The 19,018-nt window shown below is 41.4% G+C and overlaps 2 protein-coding genes across 5 annotated transcripts; both read left to right on the plus strand.

The window, feature by feature from the left end:
• The first annotated feature begins 1,509 nt into the window (after positions 1–1,509).
• Positions 1,510–11,436, plus strand: si:ch211-13f8.1 (uncharacterized). 3 transcript variants are annotated; one of them, XM_058647639.1, is made up of 10 exons: positions 1,510–1,851; positions 2,334–3,484; positions 4,885–4,957; positions 5,797–5,946; positions 6,973–8,141; positions 8,202–8,349; positions 8,670–8,889; positions 9,534–9,646; positions 9,807–9,934; positions 10,707–11,436. In XM_058647639.1, the coding sequence occupies exons 2-10, from the start codon at positions 2,368–2,370 to the stop codon at positions 10,898–10,900; spliced, it is 3,312 nt and encodes a 1,103-aa protein (XP_058503622.1). In that variant the 5' UTR covers positions 1,510–1,851; positions 2,334–2,367; the 3' UTR covers positions 10,901–11,436. The 3 variants fall into 3 exon arrangements, with proteins under 3 accessions (XP_058503622.1, XP_058503603.1, XP_058503612.1); XM_058647620.1 differs by having other exon boundaries at positions 1,513–1,851; positions 9,744–9,934; XM_058647629.1 differs by having other exon boundaries at positions 1,514–1,851; positions 8,205–8,349; positions 9,744–9,934.
• A 1,258-nt stretch (positions 11,437–12,694) lies between these two features.
• tal1 (T-cell acute lymphocytic leukemia 1) lies at positions 12,695–18,696 on the plus strand. 2 transcript variants are annotated; one of them, XM_058647667.1, is made up of 4 exons: positions 12,695–12,831; positions 14,366–14,911; positions 15,740–15,858; positions 16,732–18,696. In XM_058647667.1, the coding sequence occupies exons 1-4, from the start codon at positions 12,773–12,775 to the stop codon at positions 17,253–17,255; spliced, it is 1,248 nt and encodes a 415-aa protein (XP_058503650.1). In that variant the 5' UTR covers positions 12,695–12,772; the 3' UTR covers positions 17,256–18,696. The 2 variants fall into 2 exon arrangements, with proteins under 2 accessions (XP_058503650.1, XP_058503659.1); XM_058647676.1 differs by having other exon boundaries at positions 12,698–12,831; positions 15,740–15,828.
• The last annotated feature ends 322 nt before the right edge of the window (positions 18,697–19,018 follow it).

The following is a 19,018-nucleotide window of genomic DNA, read 5'->3' on the forward strand; positions in this document are numbered from 1 at the left end:
TGTCACTGACGTAGAGCCTTAAGTACAAAGGCAATTGCTATTTGGTATTTGTATGGATGGTTGTATTTTTGTGTTAATATGCCACAACATATTAACACAACTTTTGTTTTCAGATGTATATTACTCCACTCACTTTTTGTAGGTATCCATCGGCCAGGGAAAGGATGTGTAACTTTGTCTTTGTGTATTTTGTGTACCTACCTACTATGAAACATGACTGAAAGAATGTCCCTCCTCTAAGGTTTCTCATATTCAGTGAGCAAAATTAGCATGGGAGTGTATGAGGAATAAAGGGTGACATCAGTACGCTTGAGGTGGCACAGTCAAAAACAGTGTATGCCTAACAGCTACAAAAAGCACTCTATGTGAAAGAGGACACATTTTGTTTAAAAAAAACCTCTAAACGGTAAATAAAAAACACTAAATTGTGCACTTGTGGTAAGAGATGTGGGAGCTGAAATAGAAGAAAGTTCTCATGCCGCTGTTCTCATGCTGCTGCCTTTGATCTGCAATCTCAATTCATTTCCTAGAGAAAAAATACAGAAAATGTAAAACTTTTCTACAAATATATATTAAGAGTTGCAAATGTCTTCAACACACTGACTATACTACTACTACTACTACTACTACTACTAATAATAATAATAACAATAATATTAACAACAACAATAATAATACTAATAATAACAGCAACAACAACAATAATAATAATAATAACAATAACAATAATAACGATAATAAATTGTAATAATGAAGAAAACAGGAAAGCAACAGTACCACAACGGTACCAACTAACTAGGTTAATGTTGGGGTTAGGCTGATATGGTTAGAGACTGTCAACAAAGGCAGAGTGTGTATGTGTGTGTGCTTATATTTATTTCCTTTTTATTAGGCAAAACCTTTGGCAGATTTTTGACTGTTCATCAGTGTTGTTAATACAGTCCAATCCAAATGTATTTCTACAGCACATTTAAAAACAAGTGTATGTACTGTGTGTATGTGTGTGTGTGTTGTATTTGTTACCTCTGTAGGGCGTAGGGAAGTTTTTGACATACACACTGACTGCAGAATGTAATTTCTGATGAACTGGTTAAGTTTAGGGCTGAGATTTAAGATAGTGGTTAGGTCAATGTTAGGGTTAGACATTAACTGGGGTGGGAGTCAGCTGTATATTGAGTAAGGATCCAATGAGGTCCAACAAATTAAAAACCTATCTTTGTCCTTGTGGGGACATTTTGTCTGATCCCTACAACTTTAAAGTAGTTCAGGGTTAAGACCTGGTTTTAGGGGTTATGTTTAGGATTAGGTTAGGTTAAAGGTCAGACACTTGGTTGTGATGGTTAAGATTAAGGTAAGGGACTAGGGAATGCATTATGTCTATGATGTGTCCTCACTAAGACCCAAAAACAAGTTTGTGTGTGCGCGCGCGCGCGCTCTGTACTTATGCAACAGGGAGCTTCATTCGACGAGGACGAAATTAAAGCAGGCATTTTTGTATTCCATTTTTGTCTAATCCCACTGATTTCTGAAGGGATTACCGGACCTACCGTGATTGAGAGACCACTGGTTCGCCTGCCTCTGCCTGTGAGGGAGCTGAGTGAGTGAGTGAGTGAGTGAAGGCACAACATTAAACACTGTGACAGCTTTACTCTCAGTGTCTCTTTTATGCCGAGGTGAAAGTTGCTCCATATTCTCGCTTGTTCTGGCCGGAGACATGGCGATGCAATCTGCATGTGGGTCGCGCGTGGACGGTACATTTGTGCAGCTGCACTTCACCATTTTTGTGAACTTTCTCGTGATGTTCATCGCAGGAATCGGGTTTTAAAAGACATATCTTCCCTAAATAGCCAGGTAGGAACACCCATGTGCTGTATGTGTTAGATGTGTACTTGAAAGTATAGGCTTTGAATTTGCTAATTTGATCAGAATGTGAATTAGATTTGATAATTTGTCAATTATATAATATAATTTGACTTCTAAATTTAATTTAGAATTTATGAATGTTGAATAGCGAATCATTGGGGGGAAAAAAGCATATTTAATTGAAGAAGTGACAATGATTTTTGCTTGTCAAATGATTCAGCATTTAATATTGTTTATTCAAGTGGGGGCTCAGTTGCAGGCGGCAGTTGCTTATTCTCATTCTAAAGGATTATCCTGTCCACTGCAAAGTAATCAGTGGATAAGGCAACGTGACTGACCACATTACATATCACTTCTCTCTGCAGATCAGATAAAAGCTGGTAACAGGGATGTTGAACAGATGTAAGAGACGTGGTTTTGGCTGCATATATTTAAATGAATACTTGCGGGGTTTTTTTTTGCTTCTATAGGATATATTTGGACTTCTCTGTGCATGATCAGCCAATGGAGGAGGAGAGGGTGGATAATACCCAGGAAAAATCCAGTTCCCCTCTACCCACCGGGGCTCCTATTAACTGGGCACTCATCACAGGCCCTGTCCCAGAGCCTGTTTTGCATGCAACCTCTGTGCCCTCACTACAGACAGATGTGAAGTCATTCAAACTGAGAAGGACAAGAGGGAGGAACAGAGAGAACGAAGTAGAGAGGTCAGAAACAAGGGTGCTGGTCAGCAGTCCCATAGGGCGAATTTCATCTGAAGTCTCTCTGAGACAGAGGCCCAGAGGAATAGGTCAGGTGTCTCTGCCTCCTCCCTCCTGGCAATCAAGGGCTGCAAAGAACCTGAGCAGTAGTGATGAAGGGGAGGAGGTAGAAGTGCAAGTCAAGTTGCAGATCCACAGTCCTCCAGCTGAAACACAGGGGGAACAGGTGTTCCCAGGTGGAGAGGAAACTGACAAAGAGTTGTTAGAAAGAAAGGAAGGCCAGTCTTGTGGCCTTAGGGAATGCTCCAGTTTGGAGAGTCTTTTGTCTGATAACTCGAGCAATAGTAAGGATGAACCATCCACTCCTCCTCCACCAGTGCTGTCCAAAAGATCAGCCGCCATCTCTAATTCTACATCATCTTCCTCGACACCTTCCATGTCCACCAGACACTGGGCACCACCCAAGGGCTTCTGGAGAGTGGTGCGACCAGAAACATTGCCTCTAAATGGCGTAGGCCCTCAAAAAATACCCTCCACAGTTCCACTGAGGGACTATACTCAAGTTCAGGCCCTGGAAGAGCTTCAGGCGAAACCAGAATCAGGTGCCATGAACATTGTCGGAGAGGAGGTGGATGACAGCAATTCAGCCCCAGTATTCAAGCACAATGACAGTGTGGAGCATTTCCTGGACAGGTGTGAGCAGAAGGAGGCAGACGCTGGTGACAAAGGACTGTGCAGTTCAGACAGTTGGGAGAGCACGTCTTCACAGGGTGATTTTCTCTCCGCTGATGAGAAGCTGAAGGTGAAGCAGAGAGCCTATGCAAAGTTAAGGGAAAGACGGCAACACTGCAGAGAGGAGCGAGAGCAGAGTGGAGAAGAGCGATCCAGCTGTTACAGTTACACAACAGTGGAGAGTAAAGGTAAGTCTACTGAAAGAAAATATTATTATTTTATATTGATTCAGTATTTTTCTACAGGAAAATGTAAGGGTTTCAGAGATCACCTTAGAAACGGATCACAGGCAGTATCTGGAACTAGCTCCATCTGCAATGGGTTTATAATTAGTTTGTTGATGAAAGGAGTGTATATCTGATGAAGTTGGATCTTGTGTGACTAACGAAATCTTTAATAAACTTTCTTTCTGCTTAAGAAGTTATTGAAAAGATGACACTGACTATTCAGTCTGCTTTGGTTTGTCTGTAACATATTAGTCTGTAATAGAACTGTTGACCACTGTTCATCATACACGCTAAATTAATACTTTGTGGCACAGTTATATTGTCGCTGATGTCGAGTAGTGAAGGTGGATGTCATAAACTGGGCATATATAGCCACTGCAGTATTTTGAAAAGTTGCGTGAAACCTCATGCTGATTCTCAGTGTTAAACAGATGTCAGATGTGCAGATGTGCAAGAGCATGTTGCTATTATTAGTAATCAGCAGTGGGGGGAAGTGTCCCTGCCTTTGTATCTCTGTGTGCTGATGGATATCTTTGTGTGCATCGAGGCTTCCCATGCTGTTTTTCAGTAATAGTTTGTCTGCTGTGTATTAGTAGGTCAGTGCAAGACATGAAGTAAGTGAATGTTCCCTTTTGTCTTGGTCACTGGTCACTCAGTGGTTGAATAATTTATGTTTTTTCACCTCATTAAGGATCAGTCAGAGATAACAGAGATTGTCACTAAAACTTATGTTGTTAAGAGTCAGGAAAATCCTTATGATCACACAAAAATGTCACAATTTGGCTGATGAGTGTTTTGACTGTTGTCTTTAAAGTGTCTAGTGTGTAATATTTAGGAGGGTTTATTGACAGAAATGGAATTGACTGCCTATAAGATTGCTTGCATACATGTATAATCACTTAAAGATAAAGATTGTACATTTACATGCACTTACACAAGGGCATTGTTCTGTGGATGCCACCATCTTACGCCGCCATGTCAACAATCAACAGCCTGAGCAAAGTGCTCGGAAATGGGAAGAATGAGCGGAGGTGTCCTCCATTTGTTACAATTTGCAGTCTCAACATGAGATGTCACCAATTCGGTCTTTTAAGACACAGAATTAGATTTAAACTGAACTCTAATAGCACAATATACACTGGTTACAATGTACATGGCAAAAGACTACTAGAAACCAAACATGCTCTGTGGACCTACAGTAAAAGAGAGCCCCTTTCGAAGCATTTCCATCTAAAGGTTTTTGAATCACAAAATGTAACATTAATGCTGCCTCAATCACACCATATGGTGATTTAATTTCAGCTCAGTGCATCAGCACATCTGCTGAGGTTCATTCTTTCCCCTCCTTTGTTTTGTGACAGTTGCAAGTGTCCATGGGATATTGGACGGCTCAGACACAGCCATTGTTGCTCAGGAACTTGAACCCTATTTGAGGTGAGCAACACTATTCTTCTTCATGCACTTGAGCAGGCTAGATGACACACCACTCCCGTACACTATTAATATCCCCACTTTTTTGGTAGTACAAAAATAAACTGATAAAGCTGATGTACCAAAAATAAATAATTTGGTACATTAATTTAACAATGTGCTTTTTTGAGCCAGCACTAAAAACATATTTCTCATGTTTTCAATATTTACAATTAAAATTGCTTTAGATTATTATTACATTACAGACATTATTATTATTATTATTGTTATTATTTATTATTATATAGTATTGTGCTCATAATCATTAGAAACTGCAAAAGGAAGCAGCTGCAAGGCACCACAACTGATGGCTAATTATACATTATTATATTTGTCTGTTGGGGTGAAACGCTAACATGACAAATTGTAATCTACTGAAACACCATGTATTCTCCTCTTGACACACAGGAGAGAATGAATCACACCCAGTCCACTACAAGGATAATCCACATGACTGGTGTATCATGCTATCTTTATCACTGGGCCAGGGGATAAAGACAAGTACAGACGATGAAGCACAATGCAGAGCAGCTTATCTGTTGAGTGTAAGGATGGATAGATGGATGACGTTTCTGCTGCTCAACGCTGGTGCCCCTCCCCTCAGTATATCTGTCCAATATTACATAAGACAGCTTTGGAAACATAGCTTGATCCACTCTACATTACCTCAATATGTGTTCCAGACATTTCACAGAACACATTTGAAGATATGATGGGATTATAACCTGTCCATTCCCTTTCTGATTTTGTCATCATAATCCACATACCAAAGCATCTTTCGTTGTCTTTCTCTTGATTTTCAGGTCACTTATAATCAGTGACGATCTTTCTCTGAGCCCAAGACATGAGCAGGCCAAGCTTCTCCTGGAGCGCGCGCGACTCAAGGCTCGCTCCAATCACGTTAAAGGTGACGGCCCCTGCAGACGCGTTCATTCTGATCACAGAGCCGCAGTGTAAGTCGTCTACAATGCTTACATGAGCTGTGGCGTCTTTGACATCTTCACAAGTTACATAAGAGCAATATATGCAGTCGTTCCGTTTACTATTTAGGTATTTGGTTGGCTTTGTCGCCGTGAATATTTCACTGTTTTCTGTTCCTTTGTCTCCCTTTGCTTCTCAACAATCTAGCTTTCTGCTTTGTCCTTCTCTCACTATGTGACTGAAACCTTACTGAAACTTTTCTTCCTGGAATTCCTGTAGGCCTTTATTAGCTGGACGCATTTACTAAATTTACAAACAGGAGTGTAGGAGCCAGAGTTAAGTTAGTTTTGTCCAGGGTTAGAAAGGGTGGTTGATGCAAGATTTGACACTTGTTACAATGTAATTTATTAACAGTTGAAGTAGTTCACTGTTTAATGCCTTTGATTAAATTAAATATTCTCTCAAGGAAAGAAACGTGGCTTTGTGGCCTTTCTTGATGTTGTTTTGTTCTTTAGATAAAAGCTACCATGGACACTTTGATATCTTTGATGGCTATGATAGATAAAGGAATTGGAAGATATGTACTGAAAATGATCTAGCAGTTGGAATGGTGTGTCCGTTTTAGAAGCTGTAAGTTTTGGTGTAACAAGGTTTATTGACCGTCAGGTTGTGTTGTCTTACTGTTGGAATCTATAGATCGTCATTCACAAACTGAACATCAAGGGAATATATGTTGTTTATCCTTGAGAAGCTTGGATACATGTGGATAGAAAGGTAACTTGGATGTACGGCCAGTGGAAATAAATGTGCAAACCCTTCCCACAACTCTCTCTCGCCTTCGTGATTGATGAATTACACCTACAAGTCAAGCCATTTGAAACCTGCATACAGCTAACGACTATTCAGTGGCTTTGGAATTAAGTGTACTTTCGCCACTAAAAGGAGTATTCACAATGTCTGATGTCATTTATTTTTTGTCTGTTGTTGACTTGAGATTTCTTAATTTCATATTCACAATTTCTTTTCATTGTCATTTTCTGCTCTGGTACTTATTGCAGAAAGAAGCAGCAAATCAAATCTCCCAACCCAGTGATGGAGCAGAAAGCTGTTCAAACCAATGAAGATGCCCCAGCTCAAACTGCGTCCGGTCCCCTTCTTGTCCCCACTCAAAGAGACACTTCCCCTGTTGACCATGGAGGTCGATCTAGACGGTACGGTTGTTCACCCACACGGGTACGCTTTGAGGATGAATCCGAGAAAGAAGCAGAGTCTCGGTACTTGGACAGAGTCCGACACCGTGGCAGGACAGGGTTCCCTATGTCCAATAGTAAAGAAAGCAATGCAGATTCTAGTAGCAGTGGTTCAGAGTGGAGCAGAAGCCAAAGAAGTGTCTCCATGCTGGCCCCACAAAAGAAAGAAGACGCCACAGAGACCACAACAGTGATCAAAGAGATAATAGTGCTGGTTAAGAAATGTGAGGCATGTGGTTCTGTAGTCAGGGAACCTCAGCCAGTCTTGTCACCAGTAGATCCACAGAACACTGAGCCACAGCAGCCTGGAATCCCTGAGGACCCACAGGGAAAATCTGCTACTCGCTGTGTCCTTTCAAACAAGCCAGAAGGAAGTACTCGTCCGAAGGCTTCTCTAACTGTCACTTTTGCTGGAGCCTACGTGCTGGGGGAAGATAAGGAGAGTAGCACAGGATGGAAGTCATCAGGTTTTGGGAAACTTAGAAGAAGGAGCAGGAAAGGAGAAAGTCGACTGGAGTCTGGCCATGGTCCTTATGGTCCATCATGGGCTCAACGTCGTAACTCCAATCCCAGGAACAGGATCAACACGTGCAGAGCTGTTTCGTTTGATCCAGGCAGCCCCGTCACTCTTGAGCCATGTTTGCTGGCATCTGGCGGAGCGAGGGAATCACCAGCACCGTCACTCCCCATAAAGTCAGCCTTAAAGTCAAGTTCAAGGAATCGCTCTGCCGCTGGTCAGTCCTCAGTTCAGTTCCAGACTATTTCAAATCAAGGTGAAGAGGTCGGGTTACAGCATCCAGCTCTTCTGGACTCTCCAGATGCAAGAAGGGAGTGTCTGGTGTCTCTGACACAAGGGACACCAGCAACGAGCAACCCGGCGCCTTGTATCAGGCCGTTCACTCTGAGGTACTCGCCAGCCCGACTCAACACGGACCTGCCGGCAGCTGAACACTGGGATGTCACTTCAGATGGAACTGGTGAGTGGTGACTACATGAATTACTTCATGACATCAGTCCATTACATTATTTTCTACCAGCAGGTTTAAGTGGAGACCCTGGTTCTGGTCCTGAATGCCGTTCAGCTCTAAGAGGCCTGTCCCGGGCTGAGGACCTCAGAGCTGAGCTGCTGAGAGCAGAACATCTGAAAGCAGAGGCCTTGTGGGAGGAAAACTCGGATGGGTCCAGGTAAGACAAGGCAACAACGCTCTTGTCTTATACCTTAAATAATAAAAGGTTCCTTGCCTCCACCAGTGCTGTTTCCAAAATGGCTTGAATATCCCTGTGGTAGCAGGTAGGAGATTATAGCCCTGACCTACAAGTTCCCATGTTGTTAAATGTGTTCTATGAATAATAAATCAATCCTGCCCTCTTCTGGAAGTTAAAAGCACTAACAGCTGTTTAAAAAACCCCAGCTGTGTCTATGTTGCATTTCAGTTAGTTATGTAACTCTGTTTTACAATGTCCAATAATACATATAATAAATAATATAACCTTTTTTTCAACAGAAAGCTGGATGGACGGCCAAAGCTTTTCCTGCGCCGCTTCTTTTCCTCCATTGGTCTGAACAGCGTCGGTAGACTTGTTAAAGGAGGCCGATCTAACAGCATGGAGCAGCTCAGTGTCCCCACTGCCGGCCGTGCCAGCTCTGCTTCCCCAAGCCCCACACGCAGACCACAGCCGACCATCCGCATACAGAGGACACCCTCGCTGCAGGCCCTGCACACAGTGAGCAATTGATACCATGTTAATTCATGGAACACCATGTAACCCTTTATATTAATAGTCTTTATATTATTCTTTCTATGTTTTGTTTTATTTTGTTTTACCTGTAAAATTTAAAAATGCAGGGAGAAAAAAAATCTTATTTACATGTCATATAATATTTGAGTTCCAAATTTCATGCTTCCTTACATTTTCTGTGGTGGCCAGTTGAGTGTCGAGAACCTTTTTGGGGCATTTGATATCTTGGTCTATTTCCTTTTGGGAGGTGCAGGAGTACATGAAACACATGTTCAACCTGCTTCAACCAATTATTATTATTATTATTGTCGTTTGCGGCAACAAAGTTTGCCTTGTTATTATTACTGGGATGTTAGAGCCCTAAAAGTTATAAGCGGACCATTTCATCCAATAGAAATAAATTATATCCTTTGTTACAAATTACATGCAACGTGTAATTTAGCTTTAATCTAGCTTTGAGAGCATAAAACTTTGAAAAACAGAACTCATAAAAGACATCACTCACTGTACAAACCATGACAATTACATCATAAAACCATAGCATTGTTTGGAGCTTGTTAAGCAGCCAAATGCTTAGAAAATACAAAGAAAATATACTGTTTGTTACAGTTCCGTATATTTGCCACTAGGTGTTGCCACTGGCCCAACTTCGCAAAGCCTCTTCAGTGCAGAGTTTAGAGAGAAGAACAGAGCGTTTAACAATACTGGGAGAGGTACAGATACCGTATGGCTTGGCGCCCAGGTAAGTGTCGAGGAGAAGTAAGGTAAATCAAAAGAACTACACTGTAATCCTTTATTTATTAAAGCAATGACAAGTTGGTGGTTTTCTGCTTCTATAGCCCTGATAGCCCTCAGCTTGAACTGGACAGAGCCCTGAGAGTTGACGATGTACTTGCCTCCAGAATAGTGCGTCCAGTGGGCCGAGTCACCCAGGCTTTCCCTGATGGAACCCTCCTCCTGGAGCTCACCAGACCCCCGAATGGTCCTTTTGGTTTTGTCATCTCGAGAGGCAAAGGTCGACCAGACACAGGTAACAAATCATTTTAATATTATACATTTTCTTTGGCTGTACTGTATCAAGCTATAGGCAAATGTATTAAAAAACATTAAGCAATAACTAAGCACAAATTCCCCTATTCAAGTTTGTGAAATGGTATAAATTGATTTTCATCGTGGTAAAGCTGCTGTAATTATAGCCTGTGCTGTAAATGACTTCCAGGCTTTTCACCAGCTTTAATGGTGATAATTCACAAAATAATTGCTAGATTTTGTGTTGTACTGTGGAATTGCCCTAAGTGTGGCTATTTCAGGCAACTCATCTAAAGTGGGTATTTTACAATGAATTAATTAAGAGAGTACTAATACAGAAAAATACAGTGAGATTACAGTAAAATAAAATGATACATATATTTACAAAGACAAAACACTACTAAATCACAGTAATATATGGCATGACTGTGAAGTTACAGTAAACAGCTGTCAATTTACTATTACATAATACAGGAACTCTATTATAAACTTACTGTAAATACTACAGTAAGTGCAGTTTTTATTAAGAAAAATACTGCTAAACCACTGCAATAGATGGCATAAATGTGAAGTCACTATAAATCTCAATTGACTATTACGTGATACAGGAACCTTCAATGAAAGTAAGAGAAAGCTATTTATTTTAAACACAGTAATTTGCTATATGGTAATATGGTATATTTACATATAGCTCACCAAACACAGATCCATCCCCTCTCTCCTTTCTCTGCCCATCTCCCTCCATTTGCTACTACATTGTCTCCCTCTCACAGGTGTTTACATAGAGAAAGTGGTTGACGGCAGTGACGAAGGGCCCTATGTCGGTCTCCTTGGTGTCGGCGATGAAATTCTGGAGGTGAACGGAGAAGCAGTGGCTGGACTCAGCCTGGACCAGGTGACACGGCTCATGACCCGGGAAAGCACTGCTTCACTTCGGATCATGCTGGCGCGACGCAGCCAGCGCTAGACAGGCACATGGCAGACATAATCCTGGATACACTGCAAACACTGCCGATGGACTAGAACCTATAGCTATAAAGTACTTTATTATGCATAATGGCTATACAATATGAAATTACAGGGTCAGAACGTTGCCTGTAGTAGTGATGCACTGAATTCATTCACGATGATTCTTTCAGCACAACTTGTTTCTGTGCATATTGGGGGTTTTTATGAGATCAAATTTACACAATTTGAATTTACCAACTCTGCTTTTGCTTTTTTTGTGGCTTTGCTCTTCACAATACAAATGATTATATACTGTACATAGAGGATTTCATATGACGTTAATGTGTAAGGAGTGTCACATGAGACCCTGAAGAGCTTTATCACACATATGCTATACATTAATGCCCTTCTCTTTAATGCAACAAACTGATCCCTTGCTGTTATAGAGCAGATCGTCCTGCATGGAGCACTACATGGTCATTTTACTTTAACGTGTACTTCATCATCAATTGCTAATGTCTGCCTAAAAAAAATAAATGGTTTTCTTTTGTCAAACCTTTTTATCTTTTATTTTTATTTGGTGTCACTAATGAAATTGTGTCACATCATGAACATGATTTGAAATAACTTAATAATTAATTTCCAGCTGTGTAAGTTATTATTAAATGTCCAAGTCCATCTTGGCTGAGTGTGCACATTTAAAATCATTAACGTCAATGCTTTGGTGAGTGGCGTCACTGGATAAAGAAGATTTATAGAAGGTCAGAGTATCAGCACAGGATGTAGGATCAGGGTCGTGACTGCTGCTTAAAGGTCGTGACTAGTGTGACTCGTGACTTATGTTTTTTTAAACGTGCTTACATTTGCACATTTGGTGGTTTATTTGACCGAATTAGGGAAATTGGTTGTTGGAATTGGAGCAATTATTATTTGTCAGATGTGTACATTTCACTGTCGACAAGGGGAAAAAAAAGAAAAGAAAAGCAGTGTGGGAAACCCGCTGTTATGGGGTGTACCTGTTACCGTTTAGTGTGTCTTGGATGTGCTCTGATAGCGTGTCACCGTTGATGATGATGCTGCTGCTGCTGCGTTTATCTGATGGACCAGAAGCCGATGCGCTCTTTTATCTCCCGCAGCCATGACTCCCCACGGACCCGGAGGGAACCGCCGACCAAAGCCTCTGACACAAACAATGACAAGCAGAAGCATAATTTCTTCTATTTATTTATTTATTTATTTGATGCATCCAATTAAAGTTAATTAGTAGTTTCCCCTTCCTTAGTAATAGTGACATCTAATCTCAAGGCTCAGATATATTAATTGATTTAGTCTACTTAACTTAAAAAAAACAATGATGATAAATAAATAAATCAATGTAGGTTAAACGCCCCTCTGCTATTATATATGTATATATATTATCTTATTTTAAACGGGCTTTGTAGAGAATAGCAATGGGTCAAAGGCTTAACCTTAGCTTTTGTTTTCTTCATCAATTTTTTCTTTTTTTTAAAAAAACACCTCACAGAGCTCAGGCTACAGTAAACCACCTTACGTTGTTACAGGCCGTTGCGCTGTGTCTGTTTGCTTTTTTTTTTCTTTTTTTTTTAATGCTTTGCCCTCCACACGCTTGTATAGCCTACGACAACCAAATAATAATGAATCATTTCATAAATAATGGGTTTAGGGGCTTATCGGGAATGAAGAGGCCGCTGCCGTGCGCTTATCTCACTCGGCCACATTGCGGCCTGTGTTCCGCTCCCCATACTGAGGGAGAGCACTGGATGCGGCGAGAAATAACTCGACTACACACACACACACACACACACACACATATACACACACAGCGCTCGACAACTGGCAGGAAAAAAAAAAAGAAAAAGCTCAGACATGGATGACCCACTCACAAAATGGCTCCACTTACACAGTAACATCAACAACACGGCTGGATCGGTAAGTGCACAAAAAAATAATACATTTCTTTCATTTAAAACAGCACATCCAGTATTCCGATTGAGACCGCGATCGGGTTGCTATGGTCTACATTTCGTTGGTGCGGTGTGCGAATTATTTAGCTCATATTTCTGCCATTGTCCGATCGTGTGGGTGAGACTGTGCGGGATATAGTAACGGATGCGAGGCCTGTTGGGAGAATTCACAGAAATTAAAGTGCCCGTTTTTGTCAACGGTGGGGTCTGTGGTTGGTCTGATCATGTGAGGATGTTTTATTTATCGACGTATTGAGTGAAACGCACAGGTAATCACATCAGACTGTTATTGGGCTTCAATATGACAAGACTTTGATGTTCGGCATTATGGCCCTCGCCGCGCGTAAAACACGCACAATAATAAAAAAACAAAATCACACCCATCTCTCTAACATCTGTGGCTTTGACAATGAATAATTCCAGTTGTTTTTTTGTAATGTTTTTGTGTGGATATAGGATGAAATGATGAGATATGTTATTTCGAGCAAAGAACAGCTCCATACTTGGTCCATTCACAACATCCCTGTAACACGACAGCTTCACCAATAATTAAAAAGGCGCAGTCGAAATTAACTTGTTTATTCCACAACATCCAATGTGAATCTCAAGTGTGGTTTAACGGACCTCAACGGTCCTGAGGGCCAAGCAGGCTGTAGATAAGAGATTCACAGAACGAAAGAGGAAAAAAAGAAAGTGAAGCCATAACGTAAAACACCCTGTATAAAATCCCTACATGTACTATTTTTTTTACTATAATTGTATCTGCCATAATGGTTATAATAAAGTGTAAAAATATTAAACAATATTCGTTGATTTGGTAAAAGAAAGGAGAATGTATCTAGTCAAAAACTGTATTTTATATCTGACATTCTTTGTTTTGTTAATTTGAAGTCTGCAGTTGACAATAATACTGGTTAACTTCAATAATGATAATGACATCTTAGTTGAAAGAAAATACAATATAGTTGATGCTCAGTTTGACTGCAATAGCAATAATAATAATAGTCGAATTGAATATTTATTCCCTATCACATATCATGAAAACAATGCAAATCATCATTCTTTATTTAAAACACGAAAGGGCCAAGCTCTCTTCTTCAAGGTCGTCCTGCAAAATTAATTACATACAACATAAAGACGATTAAAACAAGACAAAAGAATAAATAAAATAATACACGTTATATGGAATTATCAAAACAGTAAAACAAACAAAAAAAAACACCCGGCAGACAAGAAACAGTCAAAGAAAAGCACACACATTCACACATAAAGGTGTTTGAACTGAGTGGAGAGGGATCAACTTGTCCAGTTTTGCCTTTTCCTCCAGTTCTTGAAAAGCACGGTATTTAAAAGCAAGTTGTTTTTCAAGAATCGGACAATTTGGTATTAGCAGACATGAGAGATAACATTGCTCTGGATAGGAATGTTAAGTGGTGTATTAAAATATAACAAATTGTTTTTGAGCTGTAAATCCATCGAATGAAAAAAATCTTCTGCAGGAGTAGAAGACTCAAGCGGGTGAAAATGATGGAAAAACGGAAGCCGGAGCTACGTCCTGGTCCTGGAAGTCCCGATGCAGAGTCCGGTCCTGGAATGCGGGAGGACCGCTCCATCATCTCCAGGCAGAACGGCTGCAAGGAGGACACGAAGCCGAAGAGGGAGGAGAGGGGGGAGGAGGCAAGGGGAGGGTGCTTCAAGAGGATAGAAGAGACGGATGACGTTCCGCTGCAGAACTCGAGCAACGGGACCAACATCAGCATCATCATCAATGGCGTTGCCAAGGAAACTGCCTCTCACAACGCCCTTGACCTGAAAAGGGAAGTGCCGGTGATCGAGCTCTCCAGGAGGGACGCTATAAAAGCGGTGGAGCGCAGGACTGAAAGCCATTTGGTGCCGATCACGGAACTTCGCAGACCTCCACCGCTGCCGTTGCCTCCGCCGCACCGAGACGACGCTCGAATGGTCCAACTGAGTCCAAACGCGTTTCCTGTCCCGGCCCGGGCGATGCTCTACAACCTGGCGCAGCCTCTCGCCGCCATCAACAGGTAAAGGTGGACGAAGAGAAACGAAAAAAAAAAAAAATATCACAGCGTTTTACTAATGAATGCACATTTACTTTGATCACTGTGAGTGTTCACCAGTGGAATTTACGAGTTTGATGTTGCTCTATTGTAGCCTATAAGAGACAGTGAAACGATGATTGTCTGGTCTTTTTTTTTAGTTTATGTGTATTCGTGTGTGTGTGTGTGTGTGTGCAGTCGTTTGTGTTACCTCTCTAGAACATTTTCTGGTAACACTGACCTTGACAGGACCACCAGTCCTCATGAAGCCCAAACCCTGGGTTTAATGAGGCAGAACTTCATTTGTGAGGCTCTGGTCAAAATCAGACTGAAGATGTGAATTGTCAGGTTAATAACTGTTTATGGTTAAGATAAGGTTTTGGTTATAGGCTGTCCAAATGAAAGTCAATGCAAAGTCAATGCAAAATCCTGACAAGAATGCAACCCCCCCCCCCCCCCCCCCTCTCTCTGTATCCTTGTATTTGTTCACTCAGTAGGACATTTTCTGGTCTAAACCACTACACAGAACCAAATTTCTTTTAGGGCTAATATTTGAAATGTGGTTAGATTATTAAGGTAAAGGTTATGGTTAAGATTAGGGATACTGTTACGTTTTTGCTGTACAAATGAATGGAAGTCAATGCAGTGTTCTCATAATAATCTCTGTACAAACGTGTGTGTGTGTGTGTGTGTGTGTGTGCAAGGAATGGTTGGTGTTCTGCAGATTATGTGCCATAAATGAAATGATGCATGCTGGACCCCATGTCTTCTCACACACTTGTGCACCTCCTTCTCTTCCCTGTTACTGTACAGTCTTGGAGGGGAGTCGGAACAGTACAGCATGTACCCCAGCAACAGGGTAAAGCGCCGCCCGGCGCCATATGAGGTTGAACTCGACGAGGGTAGGCGCATTTTAGATCTTTATAAGTATGGTAAGACGCACTTTTGCTGTGTCCTCCTTCTGCTCCTAAATATCCCTTCCTCCTCATCGCCATTGTCATCCATCCACTGACATGGATCCGTACTATAGCTAATCTGAGTGTCGCAGAAGATGTCTTGCAAAAAAGATCACTCGGCATAAGAGTTCCATCCAAGAAGGAACAAATGCACCATAGCTCATGGCATAAATGAGTGCCTATAATGTGTGTCAACTATGTATATACCTGCATGGCATCTCTCCAGGAAGATTGTGGGGTTATTTCACTTCCTTCCCACTGGTGCCCACTCACTGCCACATGCAGGGGTGGAGGATGGAGGTGCTGCTGCCTCCATGCCAAGGTTTTACTGCAGAGTGGGCTGAAGGATTAAGATAGACTGGGTGTGTTCCAAGGATGACAATAGACTGGAAGACACCATTGTAGGGGGTGGAGGGATGTGACTATACCTGCATCAGGGTATATTTAAGAATTATACCTCAAGTAAAAAAAAAAAGCATATTAGAGGGGGGCCAGACAGCCCTTACATGGGGTTTGGCATGGTAACCCAAACATTCATCTTTGTACTTGGCAACATGCCGAATATTTATTTTTTGCAAGGCTCTGTAGATTTTATACTGTCATTTAAAAAGCCATGGTTCAACGGAGAATAGCATGATTTAAAAAAATAAAAAAAATAATCAATGAACAGTTTTTTTTCTGAATTTCATGCCTCCCCTGCAGCTAAAGTCTTGTTTTTCTACGGCTTTTTGTTACTAACCGCATTTTCCTCTTTCCACTGAGCATTTTATTGTGTGTATTTTGACATTGGTGCCTCTCTCTTTCTCACTCTTTCCATTTCCATCCTCTTCCCCTTTTCCTCTACTATAGCTGGACAGCCCAAGATTGTCCGTCGCATCTTCACCAACAGTCGTGAACGTTGGCGACAGCAGAACGTAAACGGGGCATTTGCGGAGCTCCGCAAACTCATCCCCACTCACCCTCCAGACAAGAAGCTGAGTAAGAACGAGATCCTTCGCCTTGCGATGAAGTACATCAGCTTCCTCTCAAACCTCCTTGAAGACCAAGATGGAGGGAGGAACGTTAGCAGCACAACTGATGGGGAAAATGGGCTGCTGGTTGGATCCCATGAGGGGGGCCCTCCGAGTGGACCACATCAGGACACAGTGGTGGGTCTGGCCAGGGATGACCTTCTGGAAACAATGTCGCCAGGCTCCAGCTGTGGAAGCCTGCCTGATGGCGATGCTGAGGGCAGTCCTGAGAGCTTCATGGAGGACCAGGACTCACCTCCAGCTCCAAGGACTTTAACAGCTTCTCGTGGGACTGCACTGCATCTCGGTGCTAGAGATCTGAGACGCAATGGACGCCCATTGGACGGCTCCAGTCGCCGATGATGCTGATGCTGTCCTCCCACTGACACAGCACCTGAGGCTGAAAGAGAACAATGAGAACGTCTAAAACAGAGATGGATATGCTCAGGACCTGTAAGATTTGAGTTGTTAGAGTAGGAAGGAGAATCAAGCACCAATCTGGTGAGATAGTGGAGTCCACAATGGATCATGAGTACATTCCCGTCTCTGCAATTCATCTGAGGTAGCACTGATGAATATAGCTTGGTTCGATTGGTGTTCAATTGACTTAGATCCTTGTAAATTCTGCATGTCTAATGTCTTTGACTGAACTGTGGGTTATAACTGTCCATGTTTTGAAAGTCCAAAGACCTGATACTCTACGAAACACACTATGAAACAATAAGCATACGACACAAAAAAACGAACAAAAGACGCGTCACCAAGATGTAATATGACACCACTGATTATTTAAGAATGCGGACAGAATCGAGCTAACATGCTAGCAGAGTGCTGCAGGTAAATAATAGCATGGCCCTGAATAAACCTGGATTTGTCCCCCCCCCCCCAAATTGAATGTGTTAGAACAATAACACAAAATATGTTTGCCTCAGTTGGAGGCTGTAAATGAATAGACTAGACTCTTCGCGTAGTTATTACGTATGTATTGTAAATAGCATCGTATTTCCACAGCACAATGTAATGACAGTGACTCGAGTTCAAGTCATGTGGTTAAAGATGTACCGTAGTGTGTTTGTCAATGGGTTTACTAGCAAAACTGTCTTTTTGGGACAGGAAATGAGAATAAACGAGAGGGAATGAGAATAAAAAGCAGCCAAACCTCGTACATCAAATGTGGTACCATTTAATTATTTTACACTTTGGTGACATTTCACTAAATGCAGCATTGAGAGCAGGCATTTGAACAATGTCACTGCCTGGAAAGACTAGTTATTATATCTATTTCAAATTGCTGTGGAGGTACAAGACATGGAGTGTGTTTCTTAAAGTGTACAAAATATGGGTCACATGAAATAATGAGGTGACCCGAACAGTCCTTTTGATATGAATGTCTCTTTCAGTGTGTTTTTTAAAAAAAAAAAAAAAACTGTATTGCAGTTGTAGTTTAGTAAGGTACACAAACAAATCCCTTCATTGCCGCTTTTCACAAATACGCATTTAAACAGAGACACGCAGGCATGCACACACACGCGCACACACACTGTTCAAATAATAACACCAGCGGTTTTATGTCAAAGACAGTCAAGTCTTTCTCGCTGTTGGTGGTTATTCTGCTTTTTCAGCAGGACTCAGTAGTCTCTATTGGTACCTTTGGTAACTATGGTATTTTATGGATTGCAGTAAAGGGACATTGTACGTTTGGTAATGACATATTTGTTGTAAGATAGTTGTATCTATAAATATATCCAATGTTCAAATCAATGAATTTTATACAAAACCACCGAATAAAACTCACGGAAGACAACGCCTTGTATTGGATTTTATTCGAGCATACTGTGGGATTAATTTCAGTTTATTTGAATTTAGCTGTGTTGAGCTCAATTACATTTAATCCACCCAAGCTTGGCATGGTTCAATGCAGCTCACTTCATTTCTATGACTTGATTGAAAGTGAAAAATGTACTTTTGCCCCCAAATTGCATCATATAAGGGTCTCCATTATGCACACATTTCTCTATAGACTAGGACATATGATACAGCTGTTTCCCACCTTAGCTGCAGTGTTAACCACAAGCTCCTCCACAAGTCCCCCAGTAGACGATGGAATCCTCACTTCCTACCCACAA

Source organism: Solea solea, chromosome 1 (assembly GCF_958295425.1).
Source record: "Solea solea chromosome 1, fSolSol10.1, whole genome shotgun sequence".
Classification (NCBI taxonomy): domain Eukaryota; kingdom Metazoa; phylum Chordata; class Actinopteri; order Pleuronectiformes; family Soleidae; genus Solea; species Solea solea.